This window comes from Pelecanus crispus, chromosome 17, assembly GCF_030463565.1.
Source record: "Pelecanus crispus isolate bPelCri1 chromosome 17, bPelCri1.pri, whole genome shotgun sequence".
In the NCBI taxonomy this organism is placed as follows: domain Eukaryota; kingdom Metazoa; phylum Chordata; class Aves; order Pelecaniformes; family Pelecanidae; genus Pelecanus; species Pelecanus crispus.
This window is the reverse complement of record NC_134659.1, coordinates 1,547,191-1,565,644: the sequence shown is the minus strand read 5'-3', so window position 1 is coordinate 1,565,644 and position 18,454 is coordinate 1,547,191. Positions and strand designations below refer to the sequence as shown.

The 18,454-nt window shown below is 53.3% G+C and overlaps 3 protein-coding genes across 3 annotated transcripts; all 3 read left to right on the top strand.

Moving 5' to 3' along the window:
* Positions 1 to 487, top strand: G0S2 (G0/G1 switch 2). The gene has a single exon (XM_009478241.2). It carries the CDS (start codon positions 1 to 3, stop codon positions 298 to 300), a length of 300 nt encoding a protein of 99 aa, XP_009476516.1. The 3' UTR covers positions 301 to 487.
* A 6,653-nt stretch (positions 488 to 7,140) lies between these two features.
* On the top strand, positions 7,141 to 11,371 carry LOC104024449 (11-beta-hydroxysteroid dehydrogenase 1). The gene is made up of 6 exons (XM_075722541.1): positions 7,141 to 7,288; positions 7,900 to 8,030; positions 8,617 to 8,728; positions 9,384 to 9,569; positions 10,401 to 10,544; positions 11,043 to 11,371. The coding sequence occupies exons 1-6, from the start codon at positions 7,201 to 7,203 to the stop codon at positions 11,369 to 11,371; spliced, it is 990 nt and encodes a 329-aa protein (XP_075578656.1). The 5' UTR covers positions 7,141 to 7,200.
* A 1,616-nt stretch (positions 11,372 to 12,987) lies between these two features.
* On the top strand, positions 12,988 to 16,172 carry LOC104036604 (11-beta-hydroxysteroid dehydrogenase 1). The gene is made up of 6 exons (XM_075722386.1): positions 12,988 to 13,075; positions 13,668 to 13,798; positions 14,382 to 14,493; positions 14,626 to 14,811; positions 15,367 to 15,510; positions 15,952 to 16,172. The coding sequence occupies exons 1-6, from the start codon at positions 12,988 to 12,990 to the stop codon at positions 16,170 to 16,172; spliced, it is 882 nt and encodes a 293-aa protein (XP_075578501.1).
* The last annotated feature ends 2,282 nt before the right edge of the window (positions 16,173 to 18,454 follow it).

Genomic DNA, 18,454 nt, shown 5'->3' with positions numbered 1-18,454 from the left:
ATGGAAACCATGCATGAGCTGATCCCCTTTGCCAGAGAAATGCTCAGCCAGAAGCCCAACAGGAAGATGGTCAAGCTGTACATGCTGGGCAGCGTGCTGGCTTTCTTTGGCGTGGTCATCGGTCTGGTGGAGACAGTGTGCAGCCCTTTCACCTCCGAAAGGAGGCTAGAGGAGGAGAAGCAGCCTGCCCCGACGCAAGAGCAAATGCTTCCTCAGAAACAGGAGGATTTGATCTTGGAAAAGAGCAAGAAGCCGGCGGTGATGCAGCGGGCCCTGGTGACCAGACAGCACGCCTCCTGAGCGGCGCCTGCCGAGAGCCAAGCGCAAGAGACTCTGCTGTCCTCTTGTACCTGGTGGTGGTTCCAGCAAGAAGGGAGAAGGGTTGGCTGAAGGAGGAGACCGCAAGTGCAAGACTTGAAAGAAGCGAACGGTTATATTTGCTGCCATGCAGCAGTGGGGAAAAATACCTTTTGTTGGTATAAAAATGTGCAAGATGCACAGCATGGTTTCTTATTTTTATTACAGATGCATTTTACAACATTTTGCAAAATCAATAAATATTTTATATGGTACCAGCGCTCTCTAACTGCATTCGTTTCAAACCCTTCTCTTCCAGATTTGCAAATGGGTTTCACTTGCACCTCTGGCTTCTCTCGGGGGGTAGCTGGGGGACCCAGGGAACGGGTGGGGGCTGCACCCTCCAATAAAGCCTCTCTCGGTGAGGCTGCTCTGGGACCGAGGGGGCTGGCATTTCCATACCTCCAGCAGCTGCTCCCTTCCAAAATGGGCCACTGGGGCGGGGGGAGGAGGCAGCACACATCTCACATGGATGACAGACATGCCCCGAGCTGGAGGTGGAGTTGCACTTCATGGGGTTATCTGGGTTTAATGGCACAGACTCGTGTGTCTGCCACAGCCATGTGTGTCCAGAACTGTGTAGAAAAAACCCTGTCTGTCCCCCAGCAATCCCCCAACAGGCTACGGCTGCTGCACAGTTAAAAACACTTTAAAAGAAATCTACCTTTCCTGGGATCCTTCACAAACCCACCACACACGCCTAATTGTGCAGAATAATACTAGCTTCCAGTATTACCAGGGTGTTAGAGATGGAAAGTCTGAAGCATGGAGAGACACGATGGCACAGCCAGCCTGGAGGGTGTGGAAACGGGGATCCAAGCTTCAGGGCTGTACGCAGGGCAGACAGACTCAGTGGGACTTTCACCTATTTAAAAATCTTTCCTGGGCTTACCAAGAATCTGTTGCATTCAGGACTATGTCATATTAGTCAAATAAACCCTCCAGACAGCCACAGCTGAAAGATCCTGACCACACTACAGAAGGGAGGGGAGGGAAATTGTCCCTGCCAGTCACGACTGGTGCAGAAAATCCCTCTTTATCTGCTCAATGGCAAAGACGCGGCCAGCAGTAGGAGCAGGCTACACAGCTTGCACAGAAACCGGGAGATGTACCAGCAATACGCCACTATCTAGCTAAAAGCAAAACAATTGACACAAACAGCACGAGATCATGGAAAATGAAAAAGCACTGCCTGACACCAGTGCCAAATGTTTAGCTCCTCCCAGACCTGCACAAGTTAAGATCAGAATCCGAAAATACAAGAATGCAGCTGAAGTTCACCCTTACGCTTTTATAATACATAACCATGCAATTAATTTTGTTGACAATTATTTCTGTCAAAAAAACCAGCAGCATATTGTGGAGGAGAAATCCTACCAAGTCTGCACAAAAACTCTGTTCAAGCTTTGAATCAAGTATAAAGTACCTTTTCCTCACGGGGAAAAGAGCAGAGTCCAATTAAATTAAAAACGGCCTTTGAGAAATACTTCATTTAGTCCATAACCAAGCCTTTCGGTCTCTGGCAAGGCTGAACAACCCAACACCTCATTGACACCAATGGAAATTCCATGGGCAAACATGAAAAGAGAATTCAGGCCTGAAGAAAGCCATCAGCTGACGAGCGTCCGCCGCTGTCGTCCCCCCAATTCCAGCTTTAAGCAGGTTACACATTTGCAGCACGGCCTCAAGGACAGGGAAGGCTGACCTGGAATTCCCTGTGGCACGCTTGGTGCACGGATAAACCAGGGGCCTCAATGACCGTAGCTGTGTCAGGCGTGAAAACATTGCCAGGTCTGAGCTCTCGCCCATTACTGTAACTCAGAAGCATCGCTGCTGCGGCAGAGCTAAACAGTTGATAAATAGATTAAACCGAGATGAAAATCACGTCTTTGCCCAAGGCAGCTGCAAACTCTGTCAATCACGCATCGGTTCCCAAGATGAGCCCTTCTCTACAAGTTGTAGGTGTCTCACCCAGCCCTATGGAAAAGGGAAAATTTTAAAAATTAGGAGATAGAGCTGGTCTCAAGCAGCCCAGCTTGCAAGTCCAGGGGTGACGAGGGAGCTCCAGGCAAGCCCGTCCAGGATGACCTCCACCACCGCTGGGCTTGGACCTCGGGTTGTCTTCACACCACGTACGTGGCCGTCTGGCATCGTGCCGGCACCCTGCTGCCCACACCTCCTCTCCGCAGTTATCCAGTCACAGGGTTTATGAGCTTAAAGCAAAGAGGTTTGTGGAACAATCAAAATAGTTCCTCCTAAGACAGCTAATGGGATTAGACAGCTAAACCACGCGCTGCACCGGCAGCTCTGGAGCCAACTCGGTAAAATCATGTCCTGCAGAAGACAATCTCCTGCCTCCTGACGCACTGCAAGCTCAGAGGTCATTACCTCCTGCATACTACCCCGAAAGGTCAGCCTGAGAGGTCAAACCTGTGCCTTGCCATTTCCACAGCGGATTGCATTGATATTGGACAGGACCAGCTCTCCGCAGAGTGGCGCGTTAGACACATATTAATGGCTGATTTTACCACAATGACTCTATAAAGTCTTATTTAAACCACACAATGATAAAGTCAGTGTGCATGGAGGCTTAGTAATCCATTTAACATCACTTTAACTATGATGAATGACAGACTTGCCAGATGCAGTAGATTAAAAGGCTTCAGTGCACTTCTCTATCTTTAAACCATGGCACGACTCTCCAAACCAGCCTCTTTCCCAGCCCTATCACATCTGTATTTTGACACCAAACTGCAGAAAGCCCTGGCCGACACAACTGCCACAAACACAGCCCCATGCAACCAGCAAACGGCATCCACACGCACCGGCAACGGAGCGCGGCGGAGTCATTCCGAAAGCCCGCGTGTGAATTGCAAAGAGAAGTTTTAATTATAAGTACTGGGATACACCAGAGCGCAACCAGATGGAATGATGTACAGTCAGTACTAGTAAGGACACCTCAGGCAAGCTACAGAATGGAAGCGTATGGAGCATTTAAGGCTGAGTTAAACAAAGTCCTGAGGGATAAGCTCTTGAGGAGAGCCACACGTTGCCCAAGTTGTGAGTTAGATTGGCAAGCGTCACATGAGGTTGATTTCTGTTATTCTTTTAAGGCTTGTCTGAACCCAGTTTACTTTAACCTGTAAATGTGACGTTTTCCTGGTACATTAAATCCTCAGGAAAATTGCAGCTGTGCTGAGATCTGGCGAGTATTTGTCTGGATCCATCCTGCAACACCTCTTCAAAGATCTCATCTCAGCTTGGAGCTGTCATCCAGGCTTTCATCATACGGAGCTGAAGGCCACCTAAAACCCAGCAGCCCTCCCTCACAGGCCAATCGCTTCAAGGGCATGAGCCAAATGTCTTTAGAGAGTCCTCGCTTGCTATTTGCGGTTTGGACTCTGAATGTTTCAAGAGCTGCCAGGCTAAAATTAGGGGCCCAGATAAACATATCGGCCTCTGCCACCCAACACCAAAGGCATTGGGAACATGGATAGTGGCCAAGACTTAAAGCAGCCACAGTACCAACAATCAAACATCAAGGCAGCAGTTTGGTCACGCAGGAAAAAAAATAAATCTAATGCTTGACATGGCTTAAACATCACAGTACTTTCTCTAAACTGGCAGCGAGTAGAAATATCCCGTCAAACCAAACCCAGTCCTACAATCATCTCAAGCCTCCCTTGGGACCCGAGAGCGCATTTTTCGGGAGCAGCGCAGCCGTGACAGTGATGGCGTGTGCAGGACGTCAGCCCTGCCCGCAGGCCATGTCCAGGAGCCGTGGCAAGGCAGCGTGCAGCCGTGCCGAAAAACACACACATCTGTCACGGCCTAATAGCATCACGTTGACATGCACATCAGCCTAACGTAAATATAACTGAGGGCAACCCTTTATAATGGTGATATCTGTACAGAAAGGAATTAAATCTGTGCTCGCAGTAAAGGGTGCTGGGAGAGCTGGGTATGAGAAATAATGTTTTAATGTCTACATGACAAAGGAAAGTGGGGGGGAAAGGGAAATCCTCTGCATTTCACAAAAAATTTATAACGGGTTGGACAAAAGCCAGCTATCACTCAGAACATAAGGGGCGGGGAAGAAGTGGCATCCCAGCTCCTGCCAAGTGCTGTTGAGTCCCTGAGCTGCATGCACAAACCTGCCCGAGCCCCAGCCCTGCCCCTGGAATGCTCTCCCCCAGTCAGTGCCGGGCTGTGGGCATGGCCGGGGCTCTCCAGCAGCTCCCCTCCGCTGCTCCGCCAGTTCGTTGTCAGAACAAGTTCCCTTCACCTCTTTGTTGCCTTCCAGGGAGCTGCAGGCAGCACGACGTGAAGCCCCTCCCCTGTGCAGAGCGGTTAGCACGACGGCGAGCATCACCCCTTGAAAAACACCGCTTCCAACAGACGAGCGATACAGAAGCGATGTGCAGCAGGGGGATACCTCCAGGAAAATTTGGGTGAAGCTGTTTCGGAAGCAGGAGGCGGCTCCCCCGTGCTCCCGGAGCTCCATCTCACCGGGCGGGGCATGCCACCAGGCTCCCCTCTGCCAAGGTACGAAGGTTTGGCAGCAGCGGGGCCAGGACCGGCCTCGTGAGAGCAGAAAACGCTTCTCTGCAGTCACCTCTGTCTGCCCTCCTCTCCCTTCCCTCGCTCCCCACCCCCAGGAAAAGGTTAAAAACAAGTTCTTAAGTTGCATACAGCAAAACAAACCCAGAAAAAGCTGCGAGTGGGAGCGAGGAGCAGCAGCGCCCTGGAAGGGCGACAGATGGCCAAAAGCAAACCCACGTGGGCAGCTGAGCGCGGTCGGATCCGGCAGCTCCTGCCGCCGCCGCAGCCCCAGCCCTCCCGGGGACCGCGCCAGCAACCCCCCCACTTCGCTTCCACACAGGACACCCCAAATGGCACATACGCACATTTTCTTTTCTAAAAATTTTAAGTCATATCCAAAGTATTCAGTATTTCAGTCCTTTATTAACAGCGACTTTGTTTCACAGAAGCCCCCCAAACCAACCCGCAATTCTCAGCGAACCACGCACCAGCAAGGCGAGCGCAGCGTTTGGCTCCGTACCCACCAGGCTGCCTCTGGCCCCGCGTCTCCCCGCACTGATGTGGAGCAAAGAGCACGGTGCCTTCCCTGCACGCTTGCAGACGGAGCACAAAGGTTACCGGTTATTGCTTTACTGCAGCACGCTAACGCTAGTAATAAACGACAACATCTGAAAAGAGCCTCTCTCCCTGCCAGCAACACAGCGGCAGCTAAGGTAAGGTTAATGAGTTCGTCTTTTTCAAGCCAATGAATTAAATGGCTGCCCCGTAATCACCACCCAAGTTCAAAGCAAAGGGAGGCAGGAAAAGGCAGAGGTACTGGTGTTACCTGACCAAGCGTAGGTTGAGTGCTTCTTATCAGGGGGAAAGTTGAGACTGAAGTAGAAAGGCAGAAAAGAAGGAAAAAAAACCCCAAAAACCACACAAACCCCAAAACTATAAAGCAGAAGGAATGCCAAAGAGCTCCACTGCCCAACCAGATAACTCACTAAATTAAATAATCTTTATTTGAAAGCTGCAATAGGGGAAAAAAAAATTTTCTTTAAATAATTCTTTCTGGCTGCTTATGGTGGAGGGGCCTGAGAGGGCCAACCACAGCACTGAGCCCATGTAAATCAGACCACGGCGCAGCCCCCGCGCTGCAGGTGAGGCTCTCGTCCCCGCCAACATGGCTTTTCCCGCTGAGAAAGCGCAGGCTCTAGTGAGGCAGCTCCAGGAGCAGCCAAAGCTCCCGCGGCATGCCCCCGTGCCACAGCAGGCACCGGCACGCTGCGATGAAGATCCCCGCGCCAGACCAAGGCTGGAGCATAATTCACACCTATTACGCGAGATTGATGGCATTGAATTTGCTGCTGCCTAGACGCAGGGAGCTGGCAGATGTTACGTGTTCTTTCTTCAGACTATATTCGCTTAAAAGTAAAAATAAAGCTCTTGCAAAACTCAAAGCAGGAACCACAGCAGCAAGGACCCTTATTTCTCTCCTGAAAACAACATTCAGCATTTCGCCGCAAACCTCCCTGTACCCGAACGCCCCTCGGAGCTGGGGCAGTTGGACCCCCAGCGATGGGTTCAGCTCAGCCCCTGCTCCCTCATCTGCTCACAGGAGTAGGGAGAGATTAAAAAAAATAACCCCTGCCTCAGCAAAGCATTTCTAGAGCTGTCTGGGGGTGGCACACACCGCTGGCTCCCCTCTGCCCAGCACGCCGGTGGCCGCGGGGTGCCGAGCGGAGATGCCTGGGAAGCCCAGGACCTTTGCTGCCCGTCCTGCTGCACGTCGCTCCGCAGCGCAGCGGCCCCCGCTCGCTCCCCCGGCGCCTGACCCGCCACGAGGCTTTCGGCAGCGATCAGACCCGGGTTGCATCTCCGCACGCACCCGTGTACCGTGCCAGTGGGAATAAAAGACGGTGTTTAACCACCTGCACTGGGCTGCCTCTGATGTTCTCAGAGTGAAACTTGATGCTGCTCAGCAAAGACACACCTCTTCCAGGGTGTTGTGCAAAATTCTGCATTTTAACGTAGGACAGGAAATATGAAAAGAGCCGGGCAGAACCCAAACGGCACCCTCGGTTAGGCCGGGGTTCGCCAGCTCCAGTGGGGAAGCAAATCAAAGGGTTTGCTTCGGTTATCCATCCACCCGTGATTTTCCAGTGCTTTGGAAGCTATAGTTCCTGCGCTAACAGGTTTTAAAGGATTGGCATTGCTGCTTCCCTCTGGAGCAGCTCTGCAGAGGGTTTTTTTGGGGTTTTGGGGGTTTTTTTTCCCCTCCCTTTTCTTTCATGCTTTATTTCCTGACTCCACAGTGGGATGGGTCAGTTGCAAAAGATTCTCATTCCCTTTTTGGGATTGGTTTTGGCCTTCTGGTTTTATTCTGCGAGGGAGAATTTCAAACCGGGTAAGTATTAAAAGTGAATCTGTCTTTAAGGAAAAATATTAAAAGCCACATTTGAGTGTTTTGCATAGAAACTGTACAGAGCTTGGACCAAACCTCGTCTGAGCCTTTGTGTGGTAGCCGATGCTGGAACGTTGTTTTAACAAAGATTTGAAATCAGACGAGCAAGTAATATGCAGAAATACTTCCTAAGGGAGCAGGTGAGGCAGGGGGTCCAAGACAGAGGGGAGTCTGAACACTCCATTTTCCAGTGTGTAGCAAAACAATTTATAAACATGACTTTTAAATGTTGGCTTTTAAGTCTTGAAGCGTGCACTTAGTGGATAATTTCTATTACAAAATAGTTGGGGTGTTTACAAGTTGCATCCTGACTTGCAGAAAAAAGTGCTGAAAGAGTCGAGCGCTGTCTCCGTGTCACTGCATTCAGCGAGGAGCTGCAGCTGCTTCTCAGCGCAGCTTTTTCCAGCAGATGGAAGAGACGTCCTGGTGCCGGACGCTCTGCACTTGTGGACTCACTTAGCTTCCAATTAACTAACTCTCAGGGGCATTAGGGGATTTTATTTTATTTTTAAATAGGGTTCAGATAAATTAAATCCCTGTGCCTTGGTCCCCAGAGATGCTGAAAGGGAAGCGGGTGATCGTCACCGGAGCAAGCACTGGAATTGGAGAGCAGATGGCGTATCACCTGGCGCGGATGGGATCCCACATTTTGATCACAGCACGGACAGAGGCCAAGCTACAGAAAGTAAATGGCAAGCTGAGCACTCACGCATGCATGTTCACGGCGGTACACACACAAACATATGAAGGCCAATCTCACATCACAGGTACATGCGTGAACATAGGCACATGGACTCGCTACGGCACAGATAGGCACAGTTACACTCACAGGTCCACATACCTGCGCTGTCTGGGGCTCCTGCATGCACAGAAATCCGTCTCCTGCAGATACATGCACTCTGCACAGCACATATGATGTTTGAGCTTGCTTAGTTATGTACATAGCCCCATACACACAGGCTCCCTCAGCGCACACACACCCTCATTCCACTGCAGTGATATACAAGCTCCCTGCTCACCCTATACGCGTGCAATTCCAGCACAGGCTGCACCGATAAAGAGCCAGACTGCCTTGGCTGAGGCATTCACCAAAGGAATAATTTTTCAGGCTCCCGTGGAAGCTTAAAAGTCTCCAAACAGACTCCCCAAAACTCCAAACCGCCGTTTCAAGGCAGGGACCCATCACAGGGAGCACAGACACCCTCTTTTGCTACCGGCCCAGGCTGCCCAGGGCAGGGAGGGGGTTTCTGATGGTCGTGTTGCTGCGGCAGGTGGTGGAGCGGTGCTTGGAGCTGGGGGCAGCCTCTGCGCGGTACGTCAGCGGCACCATGGAGGACATGGCCTTCGCCGAGCGCGTGGTGAGGGAGGCAGAGATCTCGCTGGGTACGTTTACAGCCTGCTGCCCACAAACGACAGCGGAACGCTGCATCTCTCCTTGGCCATGCTGCTTTTTGCCACATGCCCGCTAAAAAAGTAGGAGAGATGGAGATGGGGTGAGACGGGAGAGATTATTGCCTAATTACGCCTTTTGCAGTCCCGCGCCGCCGCCCAGCTTCACCGCTCCAGCTCAAACCGAACTGCACTCTTGATTTCAGCTCTGTGCCCTCACAACATCCTGTTCCAGTATAATAATCCTAGATTTCATCACCCCCAGCTACTGTGGTCTGAAGCTGTCCATCAGGCCCGTAGCAGCCTTGCTATTGCGGTCATGGGTCACGGCTGCAGAAATGCAATGTTTCCGCTCCATGCGGAGCGCTCCCTCTCCTGCCCCAGGCCCGCAGACAGCTCGAGGGTCATCTCCCTTGTGCCATGGTATTCGTGTTTTGAACTGAGGAGGGAGGAAACTAAAAATAGTGGCAAAATTTTTAATGGCAGCCACCATCCGGACTATATCCCTACTCCAGAGATGACAGGCCACAGCTCTGACCCAAAAACCCGATTCCTTTTGATGAAGTTTATTCTGCTCCCAGGAAAGGCTCGGCTCTGCTGGTTGTAGCCCTCTCCCGCCCAGCACTAACGCCTGCTCCTCTGCTTGCAGGAGGCCTAGACATGCTGATTCTTAATCACATCGGCACGTCGTACTTTGATTTTTTCAACGGGGATGTTGGGCACGTACGAAAGCTCCTGGAGATCAACTTCCTCAGCTACGTGGCGATGACCACATCTGCCCTGCCCATGCTGAAGGAGAGCGAGGGCAGCATCGTCGTGGTTTCATCCATGGCAGGTGAGTTGGGAGCGAGGTAGGTAACATGGGATTCGGTCAAAAGACACTGTGGGCTGATTTTCAGAAGCAAGCAGCATGCAGAGACACCAGGCATCCTAGAGGAGCCATAACTGCTTAATGCACTCAAAAAACCACCCCACCCAAACCCCCAAATCCAGATTTTTTTTTTATTTTCTCAATGGAATTTGTTCTCTGATGCAATCCAGTTGCCCCAGCTTGCTTTTTGACCAGCCCTGTAATTAAACCCCACACCCTGGTGTCAGGCTTGTTAGAGCAGCAGAGCTCATACACCTCCAGTTTTATGGAGAAAAGTGGAAATACAGTAATTTCTCACTGCATTGGATCTCTGGCTGTTCATCTTGGTTTGGTAGGTCAAGTTCCTGCTAATATTTCTAGAGTGAGTTATTGACTGGCTCTATTCACAAAAACATGACTCCGTTCTAATAAACTTGTGTTAAGTCAGGAAACTAAATTACTAACAGATGTCCTCACTCGCAGCTGGTATGTTGGTTAGTCTTCTGGTGATCAGCTTAGCTCAGCATCCAGAGAGGAGAGTTTAAACTTTGCTCCATCTCTCCCCTCTGAGGGTTTCCTACTCACTGCAGGTTACTCACACCCTGAGCAGAGCCATGAGCCACGGTGTTGGCTTTGAGACCTTAAAAGAGCTGGAAGCTGATGGGAATATTTGTAATGCTGCTGTTCAGGTGCCAGGATGACACTGCACTAAAAGTTAACTCCTTTTGGGTAAAATGCCCTGGCTGCTGAAGAGCGAAACAGAGGTTCGGGCAGAGCAGCTTTCCATGCTGTAACAGAACTTCACTCTGTGTCCAGGTAAAGTCGGGTTTCCCTTTACGGCACCCTACTCTGCAACTAAGTTTGCCTTGGATGGATTTTTCAGCTCCCTGAGGCAGGAATTCAGCATTAAGAGCATTAACGTTTCCATCACGCTCTGCATCCTCGGCTTCATTGATACTGGTAAGATCGGTGCTGTTCGATCCGTCTGATCAGGAGCCGAGCATCACCCTCACGCTGCTTACCCCGCCCCGCAACTCCCCCCGCCACCGACTCTCCGCTTCCATCCCCGCTGCCGCGCCTTTTCCTCCAGCCCTGCCGCAGCACCGGCGCGTGCCAGCCACGCTCTGCTCTCTGGGGGCCCCCACCTCTCTTCCACCAAAACCCAGTCTCACAACTAAATTTATAAATTAATAAACAAGCTACCGCACGCGGGCGCAGCCCGGCTTTCGATGCGCGGAGCTGGACGCGCCAGCCGCCCCCCTGCCATCGCTCCCATTCGTCGAGGCACGCAAGGCGTTAGGGCGGCGGGGCGCGGCCTGCACCGTGGGGCGGCGGGGGGGGTTCAGCCTCGCCAGCCGCCCCCCGCGCGTCCCGCTCTCCCGGCTTGGCGGGGGCTCCGGCCCTTCCTCGGCCCCGCCGGGGGGGAGCGGCCCCTGAGCCCCTTCTGCTCCCGGGCAGAGAGCGCGGTGCGAGCGGCCGCCGACCTGCTGCGGGTGTCGCCGGCGCCGCGGGAGGAGTGCGCACTGGAGATCCTGCGGGCCGCCGCGCTGCGCCGGCGGGAGCTCTACTACCGCTACGGCTTCACCAGGCTCCCGCTGCTCCTGCGGGACTGGGCCGCCGAGCTCCTGGACTTCGTGGTCCGCAGCTGCTACCGGCTGGATGGCCTGGAGAGCGGCCGCAGCCCCGCGCCCCTCCGCCACCCCACCGGCCCGGGGGCTGCACCGGCCCAACACCCTGCTCTGCCGGCGGAGCCGGGCCCTGCCGCCGGCCCGGGCCTCCCCCGGTAGGAATCCCCCGCCTGTGCTTCGGGAGACGAATTATTGCATCGTTCCTTCGGCCCTTCGCCTCCGACGGGGCCAGGCGGGCCGGCCGCAGGGTGCGGGACGAGGCCCCCCGAGCGGGATTCCCTGCAGCTGCGCTCAGGCCCATCCCCTTCAGCTAGGCAAGAGTAGCGACAAACTCCCTATTAAATAAAGTTGCCTAACCTAACAGTTTCGAGTGGTCTGTGGGGGGTCTTATCTCCTCCTTCTCCATTGCGGAGCGATGCTGTGAACGGGCACGGCTCCGCTGACTTGCCTTTCCCGGGAAAGCTGAGCCCTCGCAATAATCCTTCACTATTTCGTTTTAGCAATAACTGCCTTTTCAGCCTGGTGTTTTTTTTGTTACTTCAATGACCAAATTAAATGCAAGTTGAACTTCCCAGACTTGTTAGTTTCTTACACAAACACTAGCCAGAAAAACGCCTTCTAGATGCACAGAATTGCTGCATCGCCACCCTAAGCCAAGAGCTCGGGCGCCGGGAGGAACGCGCGCTGAATGCAAAACCAAAGCACGAGCCCGCAGCCAGCTCCGCGGGCTCCCCTGACCCTGGCAGCAGCGCCCAAGTTGATGCGTTTACGTCTAGCGTGGTTCCGGCCATTGGAGCACCAGCTCTTACCTGCCCCGAGACAGAGCAACGCGAAGCCTCCCCAAAGCCTTCCCACTGAAGCGCTCCCCAGGATCAGTTTGCCCCTCACTTTCTAAAGGAAATCGGGAGCTGGCATTTCCGTTCCCCTTATCCCGAGATCACCTACGCAAACCAGGACACACAGAGTGGGTTTTGCCCTTTAAGCTTTCTCTTTCAGAAAATTATTTGCAAACCCGTTTGCCACGTGCCCAGGCAGATGCTGAGCGGCACGGTATGCAATGCTTATGAAAGCTGGAGATCTTTAGTATTCACCCACTTGGCTTTTCTACTGCCTTTTGCATCAAGTGGATTCCTCAAGACAAGAGTGCAGTTTTTTTTAGGTATCAGAGCCACCCAACAAACTGTCAGTATTACACCAATGGTGCTGCCACGTAGGATAAGCCAGAAGCACTGATAAAAACACAAGCTTTGCCAGCCCTGCTCTCTCTAGATATTCCTATGAACCTGTGCCACAGTGATCGCTGCCAGACAATAAATCCCTGCAGCAGCCAGCGAGGAAGGGAAGGGCGGCCCTGGTTTCAGACGTGGAGTGGAAGAGAGAGAAGGATGTCTGTCCTGCGGAGGTCTGCACTGAGGGGACACAAGTGTCCCAGCCCCAAAGGCAGCCACCAAACACCACACCCACCGCTCGGCGGGGCTAGAAGCGTTTCAGGGCCTTCCCTGCAAGGCTCTCAAAACCATGCCTGAAACTCCTGCCAGGACAAGGGTGCAAAGGGACAACCTAAAGTCCAAAGCGACACTCTCCAAGTTAATGTTTACTAAATCACAGGAAGCACAAAGAAAAGGTCCAACAGATACCAGCAAACTTGTGCAAGACGAGAATCAGTTCAAAACTACCAGCACTCCCCGCCCCGTTTGCAACCGACTGACGCATCCGCCGTCCCACGCTCAGAGCCGCGGAGTTTGTCTCGCTCCCGCCTGTATTTTTGCAGAGAGATGGGTCTGCTTCTGAAGATTTTTATCCCCTTGCTGGGACTGGCGCTGGCCTTTTATTTTTATTCAGCACCCGAGAATTTCTGTGAAGGTAAGTCATTGGAAAAACATGCTTTAAAGCCACAATCAGGGAGGCTGCTGCCAGAGTAGCAGCATGTGCCCACGTAGAAGAGCACGGGCCATTCAAAGGGCCTTCCCAAGCACAGCTGGAAGAGCCACAGCGTGGGAGGGCTGAGAGTCAGGGGGGAGCAGAAGCAGCACCCAGTGCGAGGGCTCAGAGCACCCTGCGCCGCACAGGAAAGCTCGTGGGATTATGCTGGGGTCTGCCAGAACGCATGGTAAATGTCTGATCTTGGCAAATGATTTACTGGGGAAACATGCAGTTATCCACTTAAAGCATTTAACCATTTTATTAGTCAACTCTCGCCATTTCTAAAAGCCGCTGCCAGACCAGGCTGGATGCAGAGCTCAAGCCTCACACGCACTCCCCAAACTGGGATTAAAGGCCAGGCTCCAGTCAGGGCCTGCACGAGCAGCGCGTGCTGCGGCGGGGCAACGCGGCTGCCTGCAGCTCCCTGCGCCCAGAGGCGAGGGGCGGAGGGGGCAGAGAGGAGCCGTGGTGCCTGCGTGCGGGGGGTCGGTGCGGGCTGCGCCGGCTCTGAGCCCCGCGCCCTCCTCCCCAGAGATGCTCCGGGGGAAACGGGTGATCGTGACGGGAGCCAGCAGCGGCATCGGGGAGCAGATGGCATATCACCTGGCACGCATGGAGGCCCACCTACTGCTGACGGCGCGGACCGAGGCCAAGCTGCAGAAAGTAAATGGCAAGCAGAGCATGGTGGGCAAGCGAAACACATTTGCAACCCAGAACCCCACAAGCAGGCAGAATGTAGATATTCACCCCGGCCCAGGCACGCGGGGATGCCAGATACCCTGCAGATCCACCCCAGCGTTCCCCCAGCACGAGCCTGTTCTAACACCCCCCGCACCGCAACAAATTGCATTTTCAGTGCTGACAGCGCGGCATGTCTTTCTCGGCAGTTTTCAGCTGTGAATTCTGATCACCACCAAGGACAACGCTACTCTGCCCAAGTCCTGGTCTGATCAACCCTTGCCCTTTCTCAAAGTCTGAACTCTTTTTACATCCTGTATACGACAGAATCAAAATTAAGCAATATCCCTATTTATAAATACTATACATTTGGCTCAGATGTGCCATTGTTTAACTCTGCAGCCAGAAACATTTCTCTGAGCAACACGTCTCCTCCCATGAAGGGTTCCCAGCAGGACAGGGAGATGCAGTGCCCATCCACCCCAAAACAGCAACAGCCTTCATGAGATGGCGGGCGGGCGGGGGGGGGGGCTGTCCATCACCAACACCGCTCTCGCTGTTGCCGCAGGTTGTGCAGCAGTGCCTCAAGCTGGGTGCCGCATCCGCCCGCTACGTGAGCGGCTCTATGGAGGACACCACGTTCCCCGAGGTGGTGGTGAAGGAGGCTGAGAACACCTGGGGTAGGTGGTGGGGAGCTGCCCCTCCTCGCTCCCCAACACACCCCACGCTACATTCTGGGGCCATTCCAGCCACCGAGAAGCTGCTTTGGTTTCAGATGCCGGTTGCTAATAGCAAACATACTCTGCTTCCAGGAGGCCTTGACATGCTCATCCTAAATCACATTGGTCACACCTACTTCAACTACTTCAACGGGGATGTTGGGCACGTACGAAAGCTCCTGGAGATCAACTTCCTCAGCTACGTGGCGATGACCATGTCTGCCCTGCCCATGCTGAAGGAGAGCGAGGGCAGCGTCGTCGTCGTTTCATCCATGGCAGGTGAGCGCACAAGGGACCAGGCTCTCCCTGCCCACATCCCTTCCTCTGCCTGCCAGGGATCCCTGCTGCAGCTCTTCTTCAAAAGGCAGAATAAGGACCGTAGGGCAGAGAGCCACCCCGCTGGGAGTCAGGATGGGCATATGATTTGTACCCTGGCTGCACAGTTCATTCCTGTGGGGGATTTATATTCTGTACCCTGTCCTGCTCATCTCTTTGCACCCACCAGTCACCTTCATGCACCGCAGCCAATGGTGTACCACTGCTGGTTATTTTATGTGCATGGCCACATATTATACGTGCATTTGGGATACAAGGGCACATATGCAGGAACACAAGAACAGTATCACCCACAACTGAAGGTACTTCATGCCATTGTATGCTGTATGTTTCATTTGAAACATTCCTGCATTTGTTTATTTCTCTCGACCATCCATGACATTACTCAGTCATCCTAAATCACAATATTGCAGCAACTTGAAGGGCAAGAGGAAGGGAGAGCCGTGCAGCCTGGTGTCTGCGCAGTACACGAACCCTGACCTCATGTCTCTGCTCCAGGTAAAGCTGGTGCCCCGTTTACAGCTCCCTATTCTGCAACTAAGTTCGCCTTAGACGGATTTTTCAGCTCCTTGCGACATGAATTCATCATAGACAAGGTCAACGTCTCCATCACACTCTGCATCCTGGGCTACATCGACACAGGTAAGCTCAGCATCCCTGGGGCCCTGCAACTTGGTGCCCTTGCAGACAGAGCCAAGCCGAGCCCACCACCCGCCCTCTGGCCGCTCAGCACACGGCTTCGCTGCCGCTGCTGGACCCTCAGCCTGCAGTGGCTGTGCAATTGTGGAAACGGGACCCCAACTCTATAAAAGTGTGGCCCGAGACCTTTGACTCTGCTAGCCTTGCAGTAAACCTAGGGGAGGTGGGAATTCTGTCCTACGGTCACTCGAGAGGTGGAAAGGAATGGGAAGGACATAGCTATAATTGCTATTTAACTATTCTAAGCCTCGTTAAGTAGGTCAGATTCCCGGAGCTTGTTGGTTTGTTAGAGGAAGCTGCAGACACCCCAGCTGAGCTGGTGGGCCTGTGGCAGCCCCTCCATCCGACACTGCTCCTTCCCTCCCTGTCCTCCTGTCCCTCCAGAGAACGCCGTGCGAGCGGTCTCGCACGCCATCCGGGACACGCCGGCACCGAAGGAGGAGTGCGCACTGGAGATCATCAAGAGCGGGGCGCTGCGCCGGCGGGAGCTGCACTACCCATCCCAGGCGGTGGGCAGCCTGCTCCTCCTCCGGGGCATAGCCCCCGACTTCCTCGACTCTCTCATCAGGAGCAACTATAAGGTGGAAAACATCAGAAGAACATAGCCCCTGGGGCGGCAAGCGCACCGGGACACCTGGGGCCAGGCACAAGGGATTTGGGTGTTAATCCTGCTACTCGGGTGCCCTTTTCCACGCCACTGGGGCAGCCCCATGCTGATGCACCCTGGCAACCCGAGATGGGATGCACCATGAAAATGTCCTTTTTAGTAATGAACTCTTGCAATGGCTTTTTCCAACCAAGAGGCGCTTCAGAGAAGCTCCTGGCAGCAGAATCTGCTGCCAGCGTCCTGCTCCCCAGCAGGCTTCCGGCTCAGCCTCCAGAAACTGTTCCCCCACTGAACGCCACCGAGGCAGCGGTGCCGAGCGCTGCGGGAAGCGAGCCGAGTCACAGCCCAGAATGAGGATTTGGGCCAAGCAGCACAAACCACCCAAAGCCACAAGAGGGTCTTTGAACTGGGAAATTTTTTATTGTGTATCCCTTCCAGACTGGTCTTTGTAAAAATAAATCCTACGTTACTTTATGAGATCTCTGCTTTTACTTGTGTTCCTTTTCCACATGCATAGGCACAGAGCCCTTATCAGCGCCCAGCTGGTTTAACCGACCTCCTGGCATGATTTGCATTAATGCAGCTTTCACTTCTCCAAAGACCTTAATGAATTTCTGCCATTCGTGACCTCTCCTCAGCTGCCAGTACACACTTTTTTTCCTTTCCAATCTGCAAGAAGCCTTAAAATAATAGCATTGCTGTACTTCCCTAAGTCTGGATTTCTCTACCCCAAAGCAGCTCGGGGAAACTCAGTCACCGAGTGCCACAAGCAGGTCCGTGAACGAGCTCTCAACCTCCGCACATCAGAGCCCGATAAAGGGAGATGGCCCACAAGATAATTGCTACCTCTGCTTCGAGAGAAGCTGGAGACTTTGGGGTCCCAAGATAAGCCAGATCCCCCGCGAGCCAGGCCCCTGCGCCCCGCAGCCGGGCTGCGAGCGCAGACAGGAACCAGGGCTCAGCTGCGGCTGCAACGTTTCCTGTTTTACAGAACGAGAGAAAGAGCGAGAGCAGCAAAATGAGGTGGTTTGCGCGAAGATGGCAGCTGGAGCGCGTTCGCGCCCGATAACCCTCCGCTCACCCTGCTCCTCCGCAGCGGTCGAGGGGTAGCACGGGACCCCTCGGGCCAGGTAAGTGCCCACAGCGCCGGGGCCCGCGAGGGATGGAGGGGAGCAGAGGCTGCCATGCTGAAGGCGGTGGCATGCACCTTTTTTCATCTTTTTTCGCCCCATTTTCAGCCTGCATGATTGACACTGGGAGGCTGTAACATGAACCAGCAAGAAGCACTTTTTTTTTTTGTTTCCTTTGAAGCAAGAAGCGTAACAGCTTGGAAAGCAAAGATAAAGGACATGTTTGTTAATTAGAGAGGGTAATTTGGTGTAACAGGAGGAGGAAATAGAGCATTAGCTTGTCAAGAAGGCCTCAACAGTTTGCTCAGCTTGGGGTGAGTAACAGACCGTGTATTTCTTTAAGCTTTACCTTGCTTTACAGCGCATTTTTGCAAGGCTATGATGAGAGCGGCTGTTGGGATGCACGGTGACAGGCTGGGCAGCCCCGAGACAGCGCAGGTGGGAGAGGGGCTGAGCTATTCCTGACAGGAATTGCTGAATGAGCAGGGACCGAGCAGGACACCCGAGACCCAGATTCAATATGCAATTGGGCCACTTCTAAAATGGAAAAAAAAAAATTGAAAAATGCTTTTAAAGTGTCCTGAAGAGTTTGGAGCATGTTTGGCTGTAGACACACACTTTGTCCCAAGCTATGGGGTTTGTACCCAGCCTCAGGCTTCAAGCGGGCACGTTGCTGGATGTTGGCGCACGCCCAGCTTGCGTTTCTGTGTGCGAAGCTGTTGGCCAAACCTTGCCTTGCCTGCTGGGCCAAGGAGAGCGTGTGTGCACCGCGGGGGAAGGCCCCAGCTGAGCACAGCGGGATTGCTGTGGTACGGACATGCAAGCTGCATGGGAATAACCTGCTCAGCCTCCGATATCCCCAGGCTCCTCCAGCTGAAAGCGTATCGCAATAGGAAACACCTGAATAGCAAAACACTGCTGGGTCCTTCAGTAAATTTGAGCTAAAATTAGAGATGCTTCAGCAGCTATTCAAAGAAGAGAATATTCAAATAAAAATTAATAAAAGCACATAAGCGAGCACTGCCTAATCTTTCAGCAAGTGCCGTACTTAAGAGGTCCGGAAGCCTACATCCCAGGCAGGCTCAGCGCTGGGAGCAGCGTCCTGGCTGCGGGTTTCCAGGCACCTTCCCTGCCCAGAGCCAAGCACCCC